The following is a 14,312-nucleotide window of genomic DNA, read 5'->3' on the forward strand; positions in this document are numbered from 1 at the left end:
CACACACCGTCTGTTCATGTTGATCTCAGGCTTCATGTCCGGCTGCATGTTTACGTACGTCCGTTTGTGTCTCCGCCTCCTCACGCAACCTTCGCCCCTCCCTCCTATAAAAAGCTGGTGCGAGCGAGCAATGGGAATGCGTCTTTTCAAAGCGAAATGAACCGTTCACCCGAAGACGACCAGGATCAAGCATCACCTCTGAAAACGACTGCGGTCGTTGCTGAGGAAGTTGTCGGATAAAGAAACGGGCAGAATGGGATTAACGTTGGCTCTGTTTAGTGCTGAGAGAGCTAACAGTTTGGCTCGGAGGTAGCTCCTCTTCTTCACCTTTTAGCAGAAAAACTTTATCAGTTAGTTCAACACGCTCCACAAAGTGCTGGAATGATTGCATTCAGCGTTTGCACTTTGCACGTTTGTTTTTAGACGAGGCGCGTGGAGGGAAGAGGAAGAGGAAGAGGTAGAGGAAGAGGTAGAGGAAGGTGTGGTTCATGACACTTTGTTTTGGTCTACAGGCCCTGCTCAACAGGAAACATTACGCTGAAACAGTTTTGCATTTCGCTCCTTTTAAAATACCAAAACAAATCAGCATCTGCATCCCTTCTGATGGTTTGGTGCCCCTCTCAACCAAAGAATGCCCCTTTTTTTTTTGCGGTGATTTTAAGCAGGATTTTCTTTTTTTTTATCCAGTTAATAGTATGATCACCTCACAAACGCCTCCTTCTACAAGAATGACAACTTGACAACACTTTCTGTAGCCAACAAAGAATCCTAGTTCTGGTTCTTCTTGTCAGATTCTGGACCCGTCTGGCATCGCTACTGATTTATTTACAGATTTTCACTTTTAGGACACAAACCCTTCAGCTTGTGTCCTGTTAGGAAACTCATTGTTGAGTTTATGATGTGTTAATATGAATCATTGTTGTTTTTTGTTGTTGTTTCTGAAGAGTTTGAGCAGTTTGATTTGTGGAAAACTTCTGAACTTTCTACCAGCAAAACATTCCTCATATAACTGCAAACAAACGGGATTTAACTTCATCTTCGTCTGCAATACATCAGATTTAACTTAGATGCTCGTTTGCAAACTTTTCCATCTGGATGTTTTGTTGCAGACACACAACAGGTTTTTGCTCTCCCGTGAAGGTGAGATTTGTGCAGGTATGGCTGCAGTAGAACAACGAACCGCCGCTACACAGTCTGGGGATTTATTTGCCCTTCTAGCGTTCCAACCTGCAGTTCTCTCTGAAACTTTTTCCAGTGTTTTCCAGACATTTTTTACTTTGACTGCAGTTGTTTTATTTACATTACAAACAGCAGACATGGCTATCAGATAAACATATCTCTATCTTCCTAAAGGCTTCTGCTGTTCTGGGCATTAATTATTTTTATTTTGTAAATGCTGCATTAAGAAGATCAGAGCTGCTGAATGTTATGATTAGAGGAGTCAGTAGAATTTTTAAATAATTTTCTTTTATTTTTATTCAACACTAGTGTAGATAAGCCATTGCTGAAACACTTCAATGTGGTATGAATCATATTTGATGCAGTTGCTGAGACCTTTTTCATTAATTTATGGTAAAAACTTTGTTGGAAACCCTGTCATGCACAAGCTGACGCTTGTCTTCTGCCCCCTGGTGGACATAGTTTGCGGTTATAGTTTTTATATTAATGTCCAAAATAAATATGTTCATTATTTATTTACATTTTGGTAAAGGGACAAAATAAATTAAAATTTTCTCCTAAGTTTTCCTTGAGTCAAGCTTTAAAGGTTAAAGATCTATGAACAAAATCTTTCATTCTGCTGAGTTTTACAAGGTGCTTCACTTGTTTTTTAATAATAAAAAAAAACTGCAGAAACATAATAATAACCGTGTTTATTATAGTTAAGAGTGTCAATTATCTTTAATATTTTGGATTTCTGGTCAAATTTTACTCCTATGACTTTGCATAATTGCAATTATGAAACTTTAAATAAAGACAAAGAAAAAATGTAAAGGATCTTAAGTAAACATTGAACCGAAAAACTGGGACAAATTAGGCCAGGAGTCTTCAACCTGCAGTTTTTCAGCCACATGTGGCTCCTCAGACCTTCTTCACTGGCTCCAGAGGAAAATAGCATTTGCATTCGTTACCAACGGTGCCGACTTACACACGTTTGATTTGTGCCAAGAAATGAGCAAAGAACAGAAAAATTGTAATATTAAAAGAAATTTGCAGAAGAAAAATACATTTTATTGCTGAATAATAAGAACATACTTTGCAGTAAATGGATCATGCCCAGGTTTTGTTGCAGCTCAGCAGACAGTAAAGCTGCTTACAAATGGAAAATACCCAAAAGAATCATTCATTATGATTTCTGAGCATCTTTTCTGGGACACGAGAGAATTTAGGGACATGTCAAGTACAGGAGCATTAAAATGATGACAACCGTTGAGATTCAGCCTCAGCAGACACAATCATGTCGGACTCGACTGTTGTGCACGTGTAAACTCTGATGGTCACTCTAAGGGGAAGTTGTCTTTTTTTCTAAATCATTTCTTATCTATTTAAGTCATTTAATCTTGAGGGACAGGTGGTAAAAATGTTTTTTTATTGGCAAACTTTGCAGACTACTGAACCAGGTAGAGCTATTACAGTATTTTTTTATGCAATATTTCCAACGATAGTGAAATGTGAACTGGTTGCACCATCCATGACCAGCTAAGATTATGTAAACAGGAGCATTTTAGAAAAACTCAACCTTAACAAAGCAGACGCCGGGTGTTGAGTGTACGGTATGTGGGTGGTCAGAGCGCGGTGCTAGGCTCTGTAGAAAATAGTTTGCTTCTTCTTCTTTTTTTAAAAGAACTGTACTTTTGTGGACTGGTTGAACCAGTGTGACTCTGGATGTTTTGTAGGAGCATGGGAGTGGGAGCACCTCCAGGAGGCCCTGGAAGAGAAGCTGAAGAATTCGCTGGCTGTTGCTCAGCTTCTGGAGCGCATACGAACCCTCATTGGCAGAGACAGGGTGAGGTCTATAAAAAATACCTTGTTTTCACTTTCTTTAACACTCCCACACGCCACACAAATAACACAGGAATATGGTGCATCGGATGTGGTATCCATCCCTCCTCAGCAGCGGTTGGAAAGCTAAGCAGCTCTTTTAATTTATGCTTTTGTACCTTAATGATTATGTAACAGTAATAAGCATATTTACACAATTAGTGTGTGTAATCACCTCTCAGATAGTGTGAGAATTAGCACAGAATAAACAAGAGTTTTCCTCCAAGGAGCAAAGTCACAACACCGCAGCTGCGAAGACGGGAAGTTTCTGCTTTGTCTGTAATTAGAAAGCACGAGGTGGTTATGTAGAAAAAGCAGCAGACTTCAGGATCAGCAACATGGCCGCGTCTGACAGGCCTTTTGGCGCCACATATGCTCTACCAACCCAACAGGACAGAAGTAGGTCTTCTACCTGAGGCAGTGAGCTGATGCACAGAGATGGAATGACCACTTTAACGTGATGAGACACCATAATGTTCTGTCACGATTTGATCCGTTTCTCTGCAAACAGCTCCAGGTCATATGTGAAACTGGCTGTCTTTAACGCACAATAAGTTTTATAAAGATGCTTTTTTAAAAAAAATCCAAAGCCTTGAGTTTGCTTTTGTCTCTCTGCAGCAGACGTGTGAGAATGTGGCTCGTTTGTGCTTCAGTGGACTAATAAAGGTCGTGCAATGGTAATGAGATGCATTTGTGGACGTAACAAAAACCATGTGGCATGAAAAGCCTCCCTGACACCGTCGGGGTTTCACATCATACCTGTTTAGTTATTACAGAGGGGGTCATTTTTCTCATGAAAAGCTTCAGATGAACACTGATGTTGTGATAGTCGCTGGTTTGGACAACCGTCTGCTTCCCGCTCTGTTTTCTGTGTTGCCAGCTCCAGTCATGTTGCTCTTGGCAGTTCGAGTGTGTTTGGGTAGCGCTAAGCAAGACTGGCAGAGGGGCCATCTGTATTCCAGGGAGGGATTCGCGATAGATGTGCAGAATGGCAATTTTTCTGCTAATGAGTACCTGACAGCAGCAGAGGAATGCTAACTCCCAGCGTCTTGAATCTTTTGGCTTCTGTGTGTGTGTGTGTGTGTGTGTGTGAACGCAGGGCTCCAGAGACACTCCAAGCGCGCGAGCAGCTCAGCTGGGACCCCAGACTCTCGTCAACCTCTTCAATTCTCCTCTATACTCTGATGTCATCTTCATGGTGCAAGGTAGGATCAGGCTGATCATCTAAACGTAGACATTTTTCAGTGCACGCTCAGGTCACGCACGGCAGAGGAAGGTCACATTTTATCATGTGTGATTGAATTATCATCTAAGTCGCCCGGCCTGGTCATCCTTTTGGAGGCTAAATACGATAAAACGGTCTGAGCGATGCGTTTATTCATGTTTCATCTTGATAAAAGCTCCTCTTTTCTATTAAACCGGAAAAAAAAACAACCTAAAAAAAGCCCCATGAAAAAAAAATTAAAAAGCATCGAGCTTTTCCTGTACGTGCACCTCTGAGCTGAGAGGTCGACGTTTAGAGGTCACAGAGGAAAGTAATCAAGGAATATTTTTAGAAAAAGTTATTTTATTATTATTTTTTATTTATTTATTTATTCTTTTATATAAAAAAAAAGTTATTTTATTTTTGCTAATTTGCTGAAATATTGAGCAGAAAACTGTTGCTGTTAATGACACCTAATAACGGTGACATTTAACAGGAAGCATAAACACAATGAGACGAGGAGTGCCCGTTTCTGATTACATTTTATTAAACTTTTTAGCTGCTTCTGGTTCATTTTGACACCATTTTCTATCTGTTAATATTAAATACATCACCTGTAAACTGTTAAACTCTTTTCAAATGTTGCTCTGAAACATTCAGCCACATTGTTCATCATCATGTGTGTGCGTGGGATTTTTAGGTAGTGTCCTGCCTGCACACCGAGCAGTGCTGGTGGCCCGTTGTGATGTGATGGCGGCCATGTTCAGTGGGAAGTATGCAGAAGCCCGGAGCAGAGTGGTTCCCATCCACGGCGTCTCCTCGGATACCTTTCTGTCCTTCCTGGAATACCTCTACACTGACTCCTGCTGTCCTGGTGAGTTTACTACAAACATCCCAGAGGTCAACAGTTCTGCATCAGTGTTCACACTTAAAGCTGCTTTTTACAAACTAATGGAAACTAAGCTTGAAGTTACTTTGCATGCTGTGCACGGCAGCTTTATTTTCGTACGTAGGAATGAGCACCATAAGAAAACACTTCAGGGATGTGCATGTTTTCCTTTAGCCTTCGGGAACGAAACAAACTGCAGCCCAATCACCCATCTGTGCGACTGCAACCTGCTGCCAGCATCATTCTCAAGAGGCACTTAGACACCAGAAGCTTTAGCTGTAGTGAGCACAAAATCCTCTCATGGCATCGCTGCTTTTGCTCCCTTTGATGGTAAAAACTCGTGTTGCTATTGTGGTTTCCTGCCGTCACACGCTGCGCTTGAAAGTAATGATTGCAGGTACAGTTGTGCTCATATGTATTCATACCCTTTCATTAAAGAAGGACAAAAAACAGATTTATGAAAATCATGACATTATTTTCTAATTCTGGTTCAATAGAAATATTTTTCTGATAAAACAAATAAGATAATTTATTACAGATTACATCAGTCATAAACTAATATTTAGTTGAACAATCCTTTAATGTTTCCGCTCCAGTCAGGTGTTTTCTGTTCCTCTCAGTCAGACTTCTGCACCTGTTGACAGGTATTTTGTCCCACTGTTCAACAGAAAAGTCTCTCATTTGTCCAGGACCAATTTTTTTTGTTTTTTTCCTTTCTTCAACTCAATTAAATAAAAAAAAAAAAAAAAAAAAAACAGTGTCTTATGTTACTAAATTATATTTTTGCAAATTTTTAGTTATTGTTCCTTTTTTAAGTCTCCAGTTATGAGTGACTGTTGTAAATTCAGCCTTTTCTTTAATGAAAGGGGATGAATACATATGAGCACAACTGTAATACTAGCAGGTCATGGCGACGAGCTACAGAGCATTACATGCATTACATGCACAGTTGTACAGTTTAAGCAGAATTAACTCCCTGCAGAGTCAGTGACTACAGAGTGGCTTGTTATGTTGGTCTGCTGCATGTCTGCATTGCAATTCTTTGTCTTACAGGTCAGAAAGCAACACTGGAAGGATCTTTTTTTGATGAGTTTTAGAGTTTTTCTGTCCCCTAGTGGCAGGAGTTTGCTAAATACTGTTTGAACAAAGCTTTGGTGGTGTTTTAATGCAAATAAGAGATAAACTATAGCAAGTGTGCTTCGCACCATCAAAGCTTCAACTGCAGATTATTACAGGATTAAAAGGAGCAAAACTCTGCATCAGGCTCATTAATTATGAATATTGAGTTAGACGCAGCACTGAACGTCGTCTTCCTTTGGAAGATTCCATAACAAAGCTTGTGCAAAAAGAAAAGCCAGTTCCCAGCAGCTGATGATCCCATTTCTTTATAGCAGGAAATCTTTCGATGGAAAAAATAATGAAAAATCCACCAAAAAATCCTTAAGATCCAGCTTAGTTACAGCTGGGATAAGCATAGTTTTTCTAGAGATAACAGCTTGACTGCAGGAAATTAAAGCCACGAAGCAGCTTCAGAGGCTTCTTCGGTTATGCAAGAGGTCTGCACTCAAGGTCAAAACAAGGTCACTCCATGGGCATCAGTGACAAAGGGTGTGAAACCACAGCAGGAGGGCTATCAAAGCATTTCATCCAGATAATGTGCTCTGTCCGTATGACAGAAGACACCCAGATGCACATTTGAGTAATTGCGCAGTGGGATGGAATAAAGCCTCTGTGCTCCTGCTGCTTCGCTGCTGTGCAGCAGCACATCTGAGCCACACATGAAAGGTGAGGGAGGTGGTGTGCGGAATAACTGACAGGAATCAGGCTCTCTGATTTGACAGTTAACATCATGCAACAGGATTGATAGCTCTACTTTGAATGATTTGCATGATAGAGAAGCTTTAGCCTCTGCTCAGTGGAGGATTTCCATTTAGTGTGTAGGACAGAATAATGGAAAATTCCCACTCGTTTACAGGCGGCTGAAATGAGTTTCCTCCGCAGGGTGGCCGGGCTCTCCCTTAGAGATAGGGTGAGGAGCTCAGTCATCCGGGAGGAGATCAGAGTAGAGCCGCTGCTCCTCCGCATCGAGAGGAACCAGTTGAGGTGGCTCGGGCATCTGGTCAGGATGCCTCCTGGACCTCCCGGGTGAGGTGTTCCAGGTGTGTCCCTCTGGAAGGAGACCCCGGGGAAGACCCAGGACACGCTGGAGGGATATCTCTCAGCTGGCCTGGGAAAGCCTCGGCATCCCCCCGCAGAGTTGGCAAATGTGTCTGGGGAGAGGGAAGTCTTGGCTTCCCTGCTTAGGCTGCTGCCCCCGCGACCCGACCCCAGATAAGCAGCAGGAGATGGATGGGTGGGTGTAGGACAGGGACAAAATGTTTAAAAAGAAGAAAAATTACTGAGAAATAAACTGGTGTGTATGTTGGGTATGAGATTAATGTAATTAAATAAAATCAGCCTATTTAAGTCTTTGATTTGACAGCTGAAGAATCTGCATGGCGTTACAGTGTGTCACAGTGGCGTGTGTGTCTCTGTGTCCAGCCAGTGTGCTGCAGGCCATGGCGGTGCTGGTTTGTGCTGAGATGTACCAGGTGAAACGTCTGCAGCATCTGTGCGAGGTGTGCGTGTGTGCTTACCTTCAGAGCATGCCCAGTAGAGAGCTGGCATCGACGGGTATCAGCGTGGTTCGACTAATCCGCAGAGCAAAGGTGGGTGCTACCACCATGTATGTGTGTGTGTGTGTGTGTACAAAGGGTTAAAGGCATAAAGTGGGGACAGATTATGTGCAGCTTTACTCTATAAAGCTACAGCTACTCCATTATGATGCAGATGATTCACATTTCCGTTGAACTTTCTAGCAGTTTGCATCTGCAGATACGTGTGATGGTGGTTTCATGTAGCCTCCATCTTTCTCTCCAGTGCCACAATGCAGAGCAGCTCTATATTTGGCTTCTCCACTTCATCGCCAACAACTACCTGATCTTCAGTCATAAACCCGACTTCCTGGAGCTCTCAGGTTAGTGACCCTTCAAACCAGTGTCTCATTTTTGGACCACCTTTACGCTTTTAGTCTTACATATAAAATATAAATATATGAAGATAGTGTTTAAAAATGGCTGAAAGGATGTGAAATACCAGAGGTGTAACCATGATGCCCATCAGTTAGTTGTGGATTAAAATGCAAAGGGTTGCATACAGTAGAAGAAGGTAAACCCAAATGATTCAGAACATATCAGGCTTTATAAAATCACTATATTAATCACTATATAAAGACATATTTTAATTTTTAAGACTTTTTTTTAACATTTGGTTTAGAGGATAGAAATATTTTGAGGTCGATCCTCCAGTTGGAGCTTAAAACATGATTGTGACATTAGAATTCAGGGTCTAAATGAAGTGACGTTGCGACGTGAACTCGTCATTCTCTATAGAGAAAAGCTGGAACAACTTCCTCGGCAGAGCGGAGTTGGGGGGTAAAAAGCATTTTTTCCAGCAGAGAATATGAGAAGAAAACATCTTTTCCTGAGATATGTTTTGGTTATCATCCATTATGAGCCCAGCGTGACATATATGATACAGATTCTGAGATATTTGGCGTCACTTTGCTACAAAATTTGCTCAAAATCCCGTGGAACACTATTTTTGTCTTTAATGGACACCAGAAAGCAGGAGATAACATTACTGTATAAAAACATTACATCACATGGTAATAAGTGGTAAACAGTAGAGGTTGGAAATCTAATTTAAAAAAAAAAAAAAAAATTAAAAAAATCAAATATCGGGATATTTTGTTTCACAATTTAAATGATTTTTTTGTTTCAAACAAAAAAATAAATCGATTTATTTTTTTCAAATAAATAATCCATGATAAAATTGTCATTTTTCTTGATCTTTTTACCTGGCCATTATAGCAACAGAATGATGGTCTGACTACTGTGTTGTTTTTTCCTCATTAAAATCAAGAAAAATGACGAGCAAAAAAAAGTTTTGCACATTTTTTTTTCAGTTTTAGTCTACAAAATCAGCAATATCCAAGGATCGTGAGAATTGTAATTTAAATCGAATTGGCACCCAAAAAAATCAGAATCGATTCGAAAGCCTAGCATCACAGCCCCAGTAAATATCCCTAAAAGATTTTGGTAAAGGAACAAATAAAGACCTTATTAAAAAAAATTAGACTTTTCTTAATTTTTCATGGTCTTTATAGGTTAAACATGCATTATTGGATTTTACACCACATGCAGCAGAATGAGGCAGTATTTACGGTTTAGACTGCAGCAATAAAGCTGCTTAAAGCAACATCTTTATGGTTTTGCATTTAAGAGACAAAAAAAAAGGTTCATTTCAAAGATTAACAGCAGCATTGTGTCGCAGAAGCACATTTTACTGTCATCATTAGCCACGCACAGACACACAAGACTCCTGTCGGCCTGTTGGACGGGAACTGAAGGGCCACAGCAACAATCAGAGGAAGGAAACAGCAAACAAATTATTAACTTTTCTTCATCTGCTTGTTGGTGGAAACAAACTCTTAAATGTTTCATCCTTTTTAACATCCTTTTTGAAAGCAGCAAGCTATGCAGTAAATATCACTGTAACAGTTTAATAGCATGGCAGTAGATTGGAGTTGTGTGTGTGTGTGTGTGTTCCAGAGGAGGAGCGCGAGCAGGTGGAGAGGCTACGCTGGCCGTCCAGAGGCTACCTGCAGGAGCTCAGCGAGTACCAGCAGCGACGGCGCAAACTAAGAAAGTCCCGCTGCATCGTCATGTGATCGCACCTGGACGCCGTAACCCTGTGGAAAGGGGGAGGGACAGAGGAGGGAATCCAAAGAGAAAAGAAGTAAAGAGGGGGAGAGGATGGTGGTTAACATGTGAAGAATCCTGCCGGGTTCAAGCTCGACTCTGAAGGACCACGCCGCAGAGGAGAAAGACAATAATTCTAAGACAAATCCAGCAGACGAGCAGCTGGATCACACCTCTCCCCCTCCAGAGGAAAAGACTCTTTGCATCAGGACTAATTCACCGTGGGCAATACAAAACGATCCATCCTTAAAACCCAACAAGGTTTTAACACGACCGCCTGGCCTCTGCCCGGAGGCTCTGTGATTCTTTTTTTACTGGATGAAGCTGAGGATGAACGATGATGCAAGCTGGCTGCATTAGGAGTATAAATAATACACGAGGCACCCAGGTGTTGGTTCGGGAAACAAACCCGCTTCATGCAGATTTGTTTGAAAGGGGGGTGGTTGTAACGTCAGGTGGAATAAGCAGAGAGAATGCGGTATCTTCTGCACAGGACTGCTGCGCCACACGTTAAACTCACCATGCAGCTGTTGAATCTAAAAAATTATGAACATGCACACCCAGCATTCCTAAAGCTGACGTGTTGGTGGCTAAATCAGCGTTTCAGTCGGTTAAAGCGACTGCTGGTAGCACCGGCACACTCAATCCCATCTGTAAAATAACCAAATGAGTTTGGCTTATGAGCAGGACCAACTCAATTACAAGTCCTTTATTAGACGCCTTCACATCTGGAACTCCATATGGGCGAGTGTCTCAGAGACAAATGGATTTCATTCTCTTTGCAGATGGACTACAAGCAAAATATGTTCCATTTCATTTACACTGAAAGATGCTAAGATTTAACTACACTGTGCCCGGATTAAAATGAAATGCTCGGTGCATCAAATCCCGAACGATAAACATTTACATTGTTTTAATTCAAAACCTGCAGAGCTTGAGTTGTAGAACATTTCCTTAGTGATGAATAAAAATAAATATCTATATAGAAATCAGTGCATATTTGTGTGGAATAACGCATATTAAAGATCTGTCTGTCAGAAAAGGGTAAAAGGCTTTTTGTAGCGTATTTGGAGGTTCATCCGTAAAGAAGATGCGCATTATTCGAAACCTTACTGCCTCTCGACACAATGTTTATTTTGCCCTTTTTTGGCTATATTGTTTTTAATCATAATGATATTATGATTTCTGGTGCTGCAATTATTTTTGTAATATGTGTGGACATTTTAAAAAAAAAACCACAAGGAGTAAAAGACAACAGGGTTTCACTGAACTACAGTCTCATATTTCACTGGTATTTTACCAAGAAGTAGGAAGAAAGGCTCCAACAAGATGAAATCAGTATTAACTTTTTCACCTAACTGTTTTTCTATGGATTAATAATTCTCTATGACAATAAACGGCCCATATTAAATATACCTTGTGTGTAGTTTTAGCCGTATCAGAAGTTTAATAGGAATCTGTGCATATGCTATCAGTGAAGCAACCAATGGTTTTGACAGCATGCAAGTGAGAACAGCCGGGATCTGGATGCAGTTGTTGTGTATCCAGTCTGCAGGTGCACAGCTGGAACCCAGAGAAACCCAAATCCACTGATGGGTTCAGTGAAAAGCAGGTGAAACTCTGGACTGTGACATGAAGTGTGTGGAGGCGCCACTGTGTCGGATCTGTACAGACTGTAGATAACAAGCCGTCTGACTTTAAATAAAGACGTTTTAGAATTAAGATGCTGATGTTTGGGTGTTATTTACCATGACTGGTTTATGATGGGAATTTCTGCTAGAAGCACACAAATGTGAAGGTGAGGTGTCTGTGCAGAGGCGTGTACCTGGAGGTCACTGCAGGGCCCCGATCTGCTCCAGCATTCCCTGAAGTTTCCCGTTCCTGTCCAGTTGCTCCACGTCACTGCCGCCTCCGATGCACTTCTCGCCGATGAACACCCGAGGGACCTGCATGTCAACCAGCAGAAGACTGCTATGACGCTTATAAACCCTGAAAGGTGATGCAGTTCAACCGGAAATATTTCTCCGTTTGGCTGGGACTTCTTAAAGCTTCAATCAATCAAACTTTGTCGAGCACTTTCACATACCTCAAAGTAACCAACGTGCTGTACAAGTAAAATAAATCAACATTAAAAGCACTAAAAATAAAGACAACTTAATAGTTACAGAAAAGACTGAGTGGTCCCGCTCTCCGGAGTTAAAAGCCAACATAAAAAGATGAGTTTTCAAGAGATTTAAAACCACTTAAAGTCCCAGCAGACCTCACCGGAAGAGGGAGACTGTTTCAGAGTTTGGGGGCTACAGCTTCGATGACACACCTGTAGTATGTTACTAAAGCACATATAAACTAGCTGGGATGGTTTATATGTGACTCTATGTGCCGGATGTGGCGACCTGGACTGGCTCGTCCTGCTACAGGACGAATCAGCCATGACTCAGCAGAGCAGATGGTGCAGCACTTCCCATCCATCAGGGTGGAGTCCTGCTCCAGACTAACAAAACACCTGCAGCTTTGAATGTTTCACTGTGTTTCACACACAGTTGAGTCATTCTTTTTCCTGCTTCAGTAACTTATTCATCAGCAAAATACCTTTAAAAAAAGTCATTTCTCTTTAAAACACTGCAAGGTTTGTTTATGTTTGTCCCACAACATCCCTGGTTTCTTCATACAACCACAGAGCTTAAAGCCTTTTGCAAAAGTGACAGTTTAGATGCTTTCTGACAACAATGCAACTGCATTCCCAGATTTGGAGGGTAAGATTTTAAGCACAGCCGTTGAGGTTTGCGCTGCTGATTATTCCTTTTAAAGCAGAAAGTTTTTCTTAAGTGATTTTTCTTAAGAAACAAACTGATTCTGTTACATATGGATGGATGTTAAGTTCACAAAACAAGCAGGGATTCCTGCTGGAGTTGTGTAAAGGGTTTTTCCAGCCTTACAAAACCAAGAGATGATTATTCAGACTTCTGCAGAATGAAACATGAGTCAGAAGCAAACCCGCCTACTGTTACCAGTATCTATGCCGGAGCAGCACTTCATGTAAGGAAGAAAATAAATAAATAATTTCATTTTAGAATCAGATTTTTAGCCTCAAACATATTAATAATTTAACTTTGTTTATTGCTCAAGAAACAATTTATTGTCTGTAATGTATGGAAGCCCAGAGTCTTTTTTTAGAGCTTGAAAACAAGCAAACTGTTGCATCTCTGCCTTGTTAAAGGACTTAAATGCGTGAACATCCAGGTGAATGCGTGAACGCGCTTACAGGTGCTGGGAAGTCCAGGTGAAAGCGTGAACGCGCTTACAGGTGCTGGGAAGTCCAGGTGAAAGCGTGAACGCGCTTACAGGTGCTGGGAAGTCCAGGTGAATGCGTGAACGCGCTTACAGGTGCTGGGAAGTCCATGTGAATGCGTGAACGCGCTTACAGGTGCTGGGAAGTCCAGGTGAAAGCGTGAACGCGCTTACAGGTGCTGGGAAGTCCAGGTGAATGCGTGAACGCGCTTACAGGTGCTGGGAAGTCCAGGTGAATGCGTGAACGCGCTTACAGGTGCTGGGAAGTCCAGGTGAATGCGTGAACGCGCTTACAGGTGCTGGGAAGTCCAGGTGAAAGCGTGAACGCGCTTACCGTGCGCGCCCCGGTGATCTCCAGGAAGTAGTCCTGCATGCTGTTCATGTCGCTGCGGCCGCTGATGTCGACCAGCTCCAGGTGTCCCGGCTTGAACCGGTATTTGGACAAAACCTTCTCCGCCGTGACGCAGAACGGGCACGTGGGCTTGAGGAAGACCACCACCTTGTCTTCTTTTATCTGGGCCTTCACGAACTGCTGCGCCATTTTAACCAGCTCGAGCTAACAGCTGGAAGATGTTGTGAGGAATGAAAGATGACCCTCACCCTTCCTCCCTCCTCCCCCCTCCCCCACACGTCGGTTTCGTTTCGCTATGACGTAATCACGTGTCAAACATCTTAAAGACGCAGGACCTGTTGCTTCACGAGCCGAAACACAGCGAAGACCTCTTTTCTGTTTTTGATCCAGTTTGATCATATCTAGTTTTTTTTTTTGTTTTTAAAAAAAATTTTTTTAGTTTTTCAAAAGAAGAGATTGAACTTTTCTGGTTAAATACATAGAAATGTTCCTGAATTCCAAACAAAACAGCATGAATGTGTGTCAAGGCTGGATTATCCAATGGGCATTATGGGCATAGGCCCAGGGGCCCATGTGGGGCCCACGTAGGAAAAACACCGGCAGTTTGGACACAAAACAAAATGTACATAAAAGCCAGATAGTTACACCACAGTCTCCAGTGGGTTGCTACTGGTACCACTGGTTAGAAATGTCATTTCACACTGTATCATTCACAATTTTCTGATGGGGAAGGGGCCC

The 14,312-nt window shown here is 41.8% G+C and overlaps 2 protein-coding genes across 2 annotated transcripts in view; one reads left to right on the forward strand and one right to left on the reverse strand.

Moving 5' to 3' along the window:
* rhobtb3 (Rho related BTB domain containing 3) overlaps positions 1–9,903 on the forward strand; it is a gene marked incomplete at its 3' end in the record, with an annotated part of 22,318 nt that extends 12,415 nt beyond the window's left edge. The window contains exons 8-13 of the mRNA XM_079242794.1: positions 2,895–3,004; positions 4,139–4,244; positions 4,944–5,117; positions 7,674–7,840; positions 8,052–8,148; positions 9,785–9,903. Of these exons, the coding sequence (XP_079098920.1) occupies positions 2,895–3,004; positions 4,139–4,244; positions 4,944–5,117; positions 7,674–7,840; positions 8,052–8,148; positions 9,785–9,903 (773 nt within the window). The remainder of the gene's footprint in view (positions 1–2,894; positions 3,005–4,138; positions 4,245–4,943; positions 5,118–7,673; positions 7,841–8,051; positions 8,149–9,784) is intronic.
* Positions 8,768–13,818, reverse strand: glrx (glutaredoxin (thioltransferase)). Its single transcript, XM_079242795.1, has 3 exons — positions 13,557–13,818; positions 11,760–11,880; positions 8,768–9,924 (listed from the first exon to the last, which is right to left on the reverse strand). Exons 1-2 carry the CDS (start codon positions 13,761–13,763, stop codon positions 11,767–11,769), a joined length of 321 nt encoding a protein of 106 aa, XP_079098921.1. The 5' UTR covers positions 13,764–13,818; the 3' UTR covers positions 8,768–9,924; positions 11,760–11,766.
* Positions 13,819–14,312: the final 494 nt, after the last annotated feature.

This window comes from Telmatherina bonti, assembly GCF_933228915.1.
Source record: "Telmatherina bonti genome assembly, chromosome: 6".
NCBI classification, from domain to species: Eukaryota; Metazoa; Chordata; class Actinopteri; order Atheriniformes; family Telmatherinidae; genus Telmatherina; species Telmatherina bonti.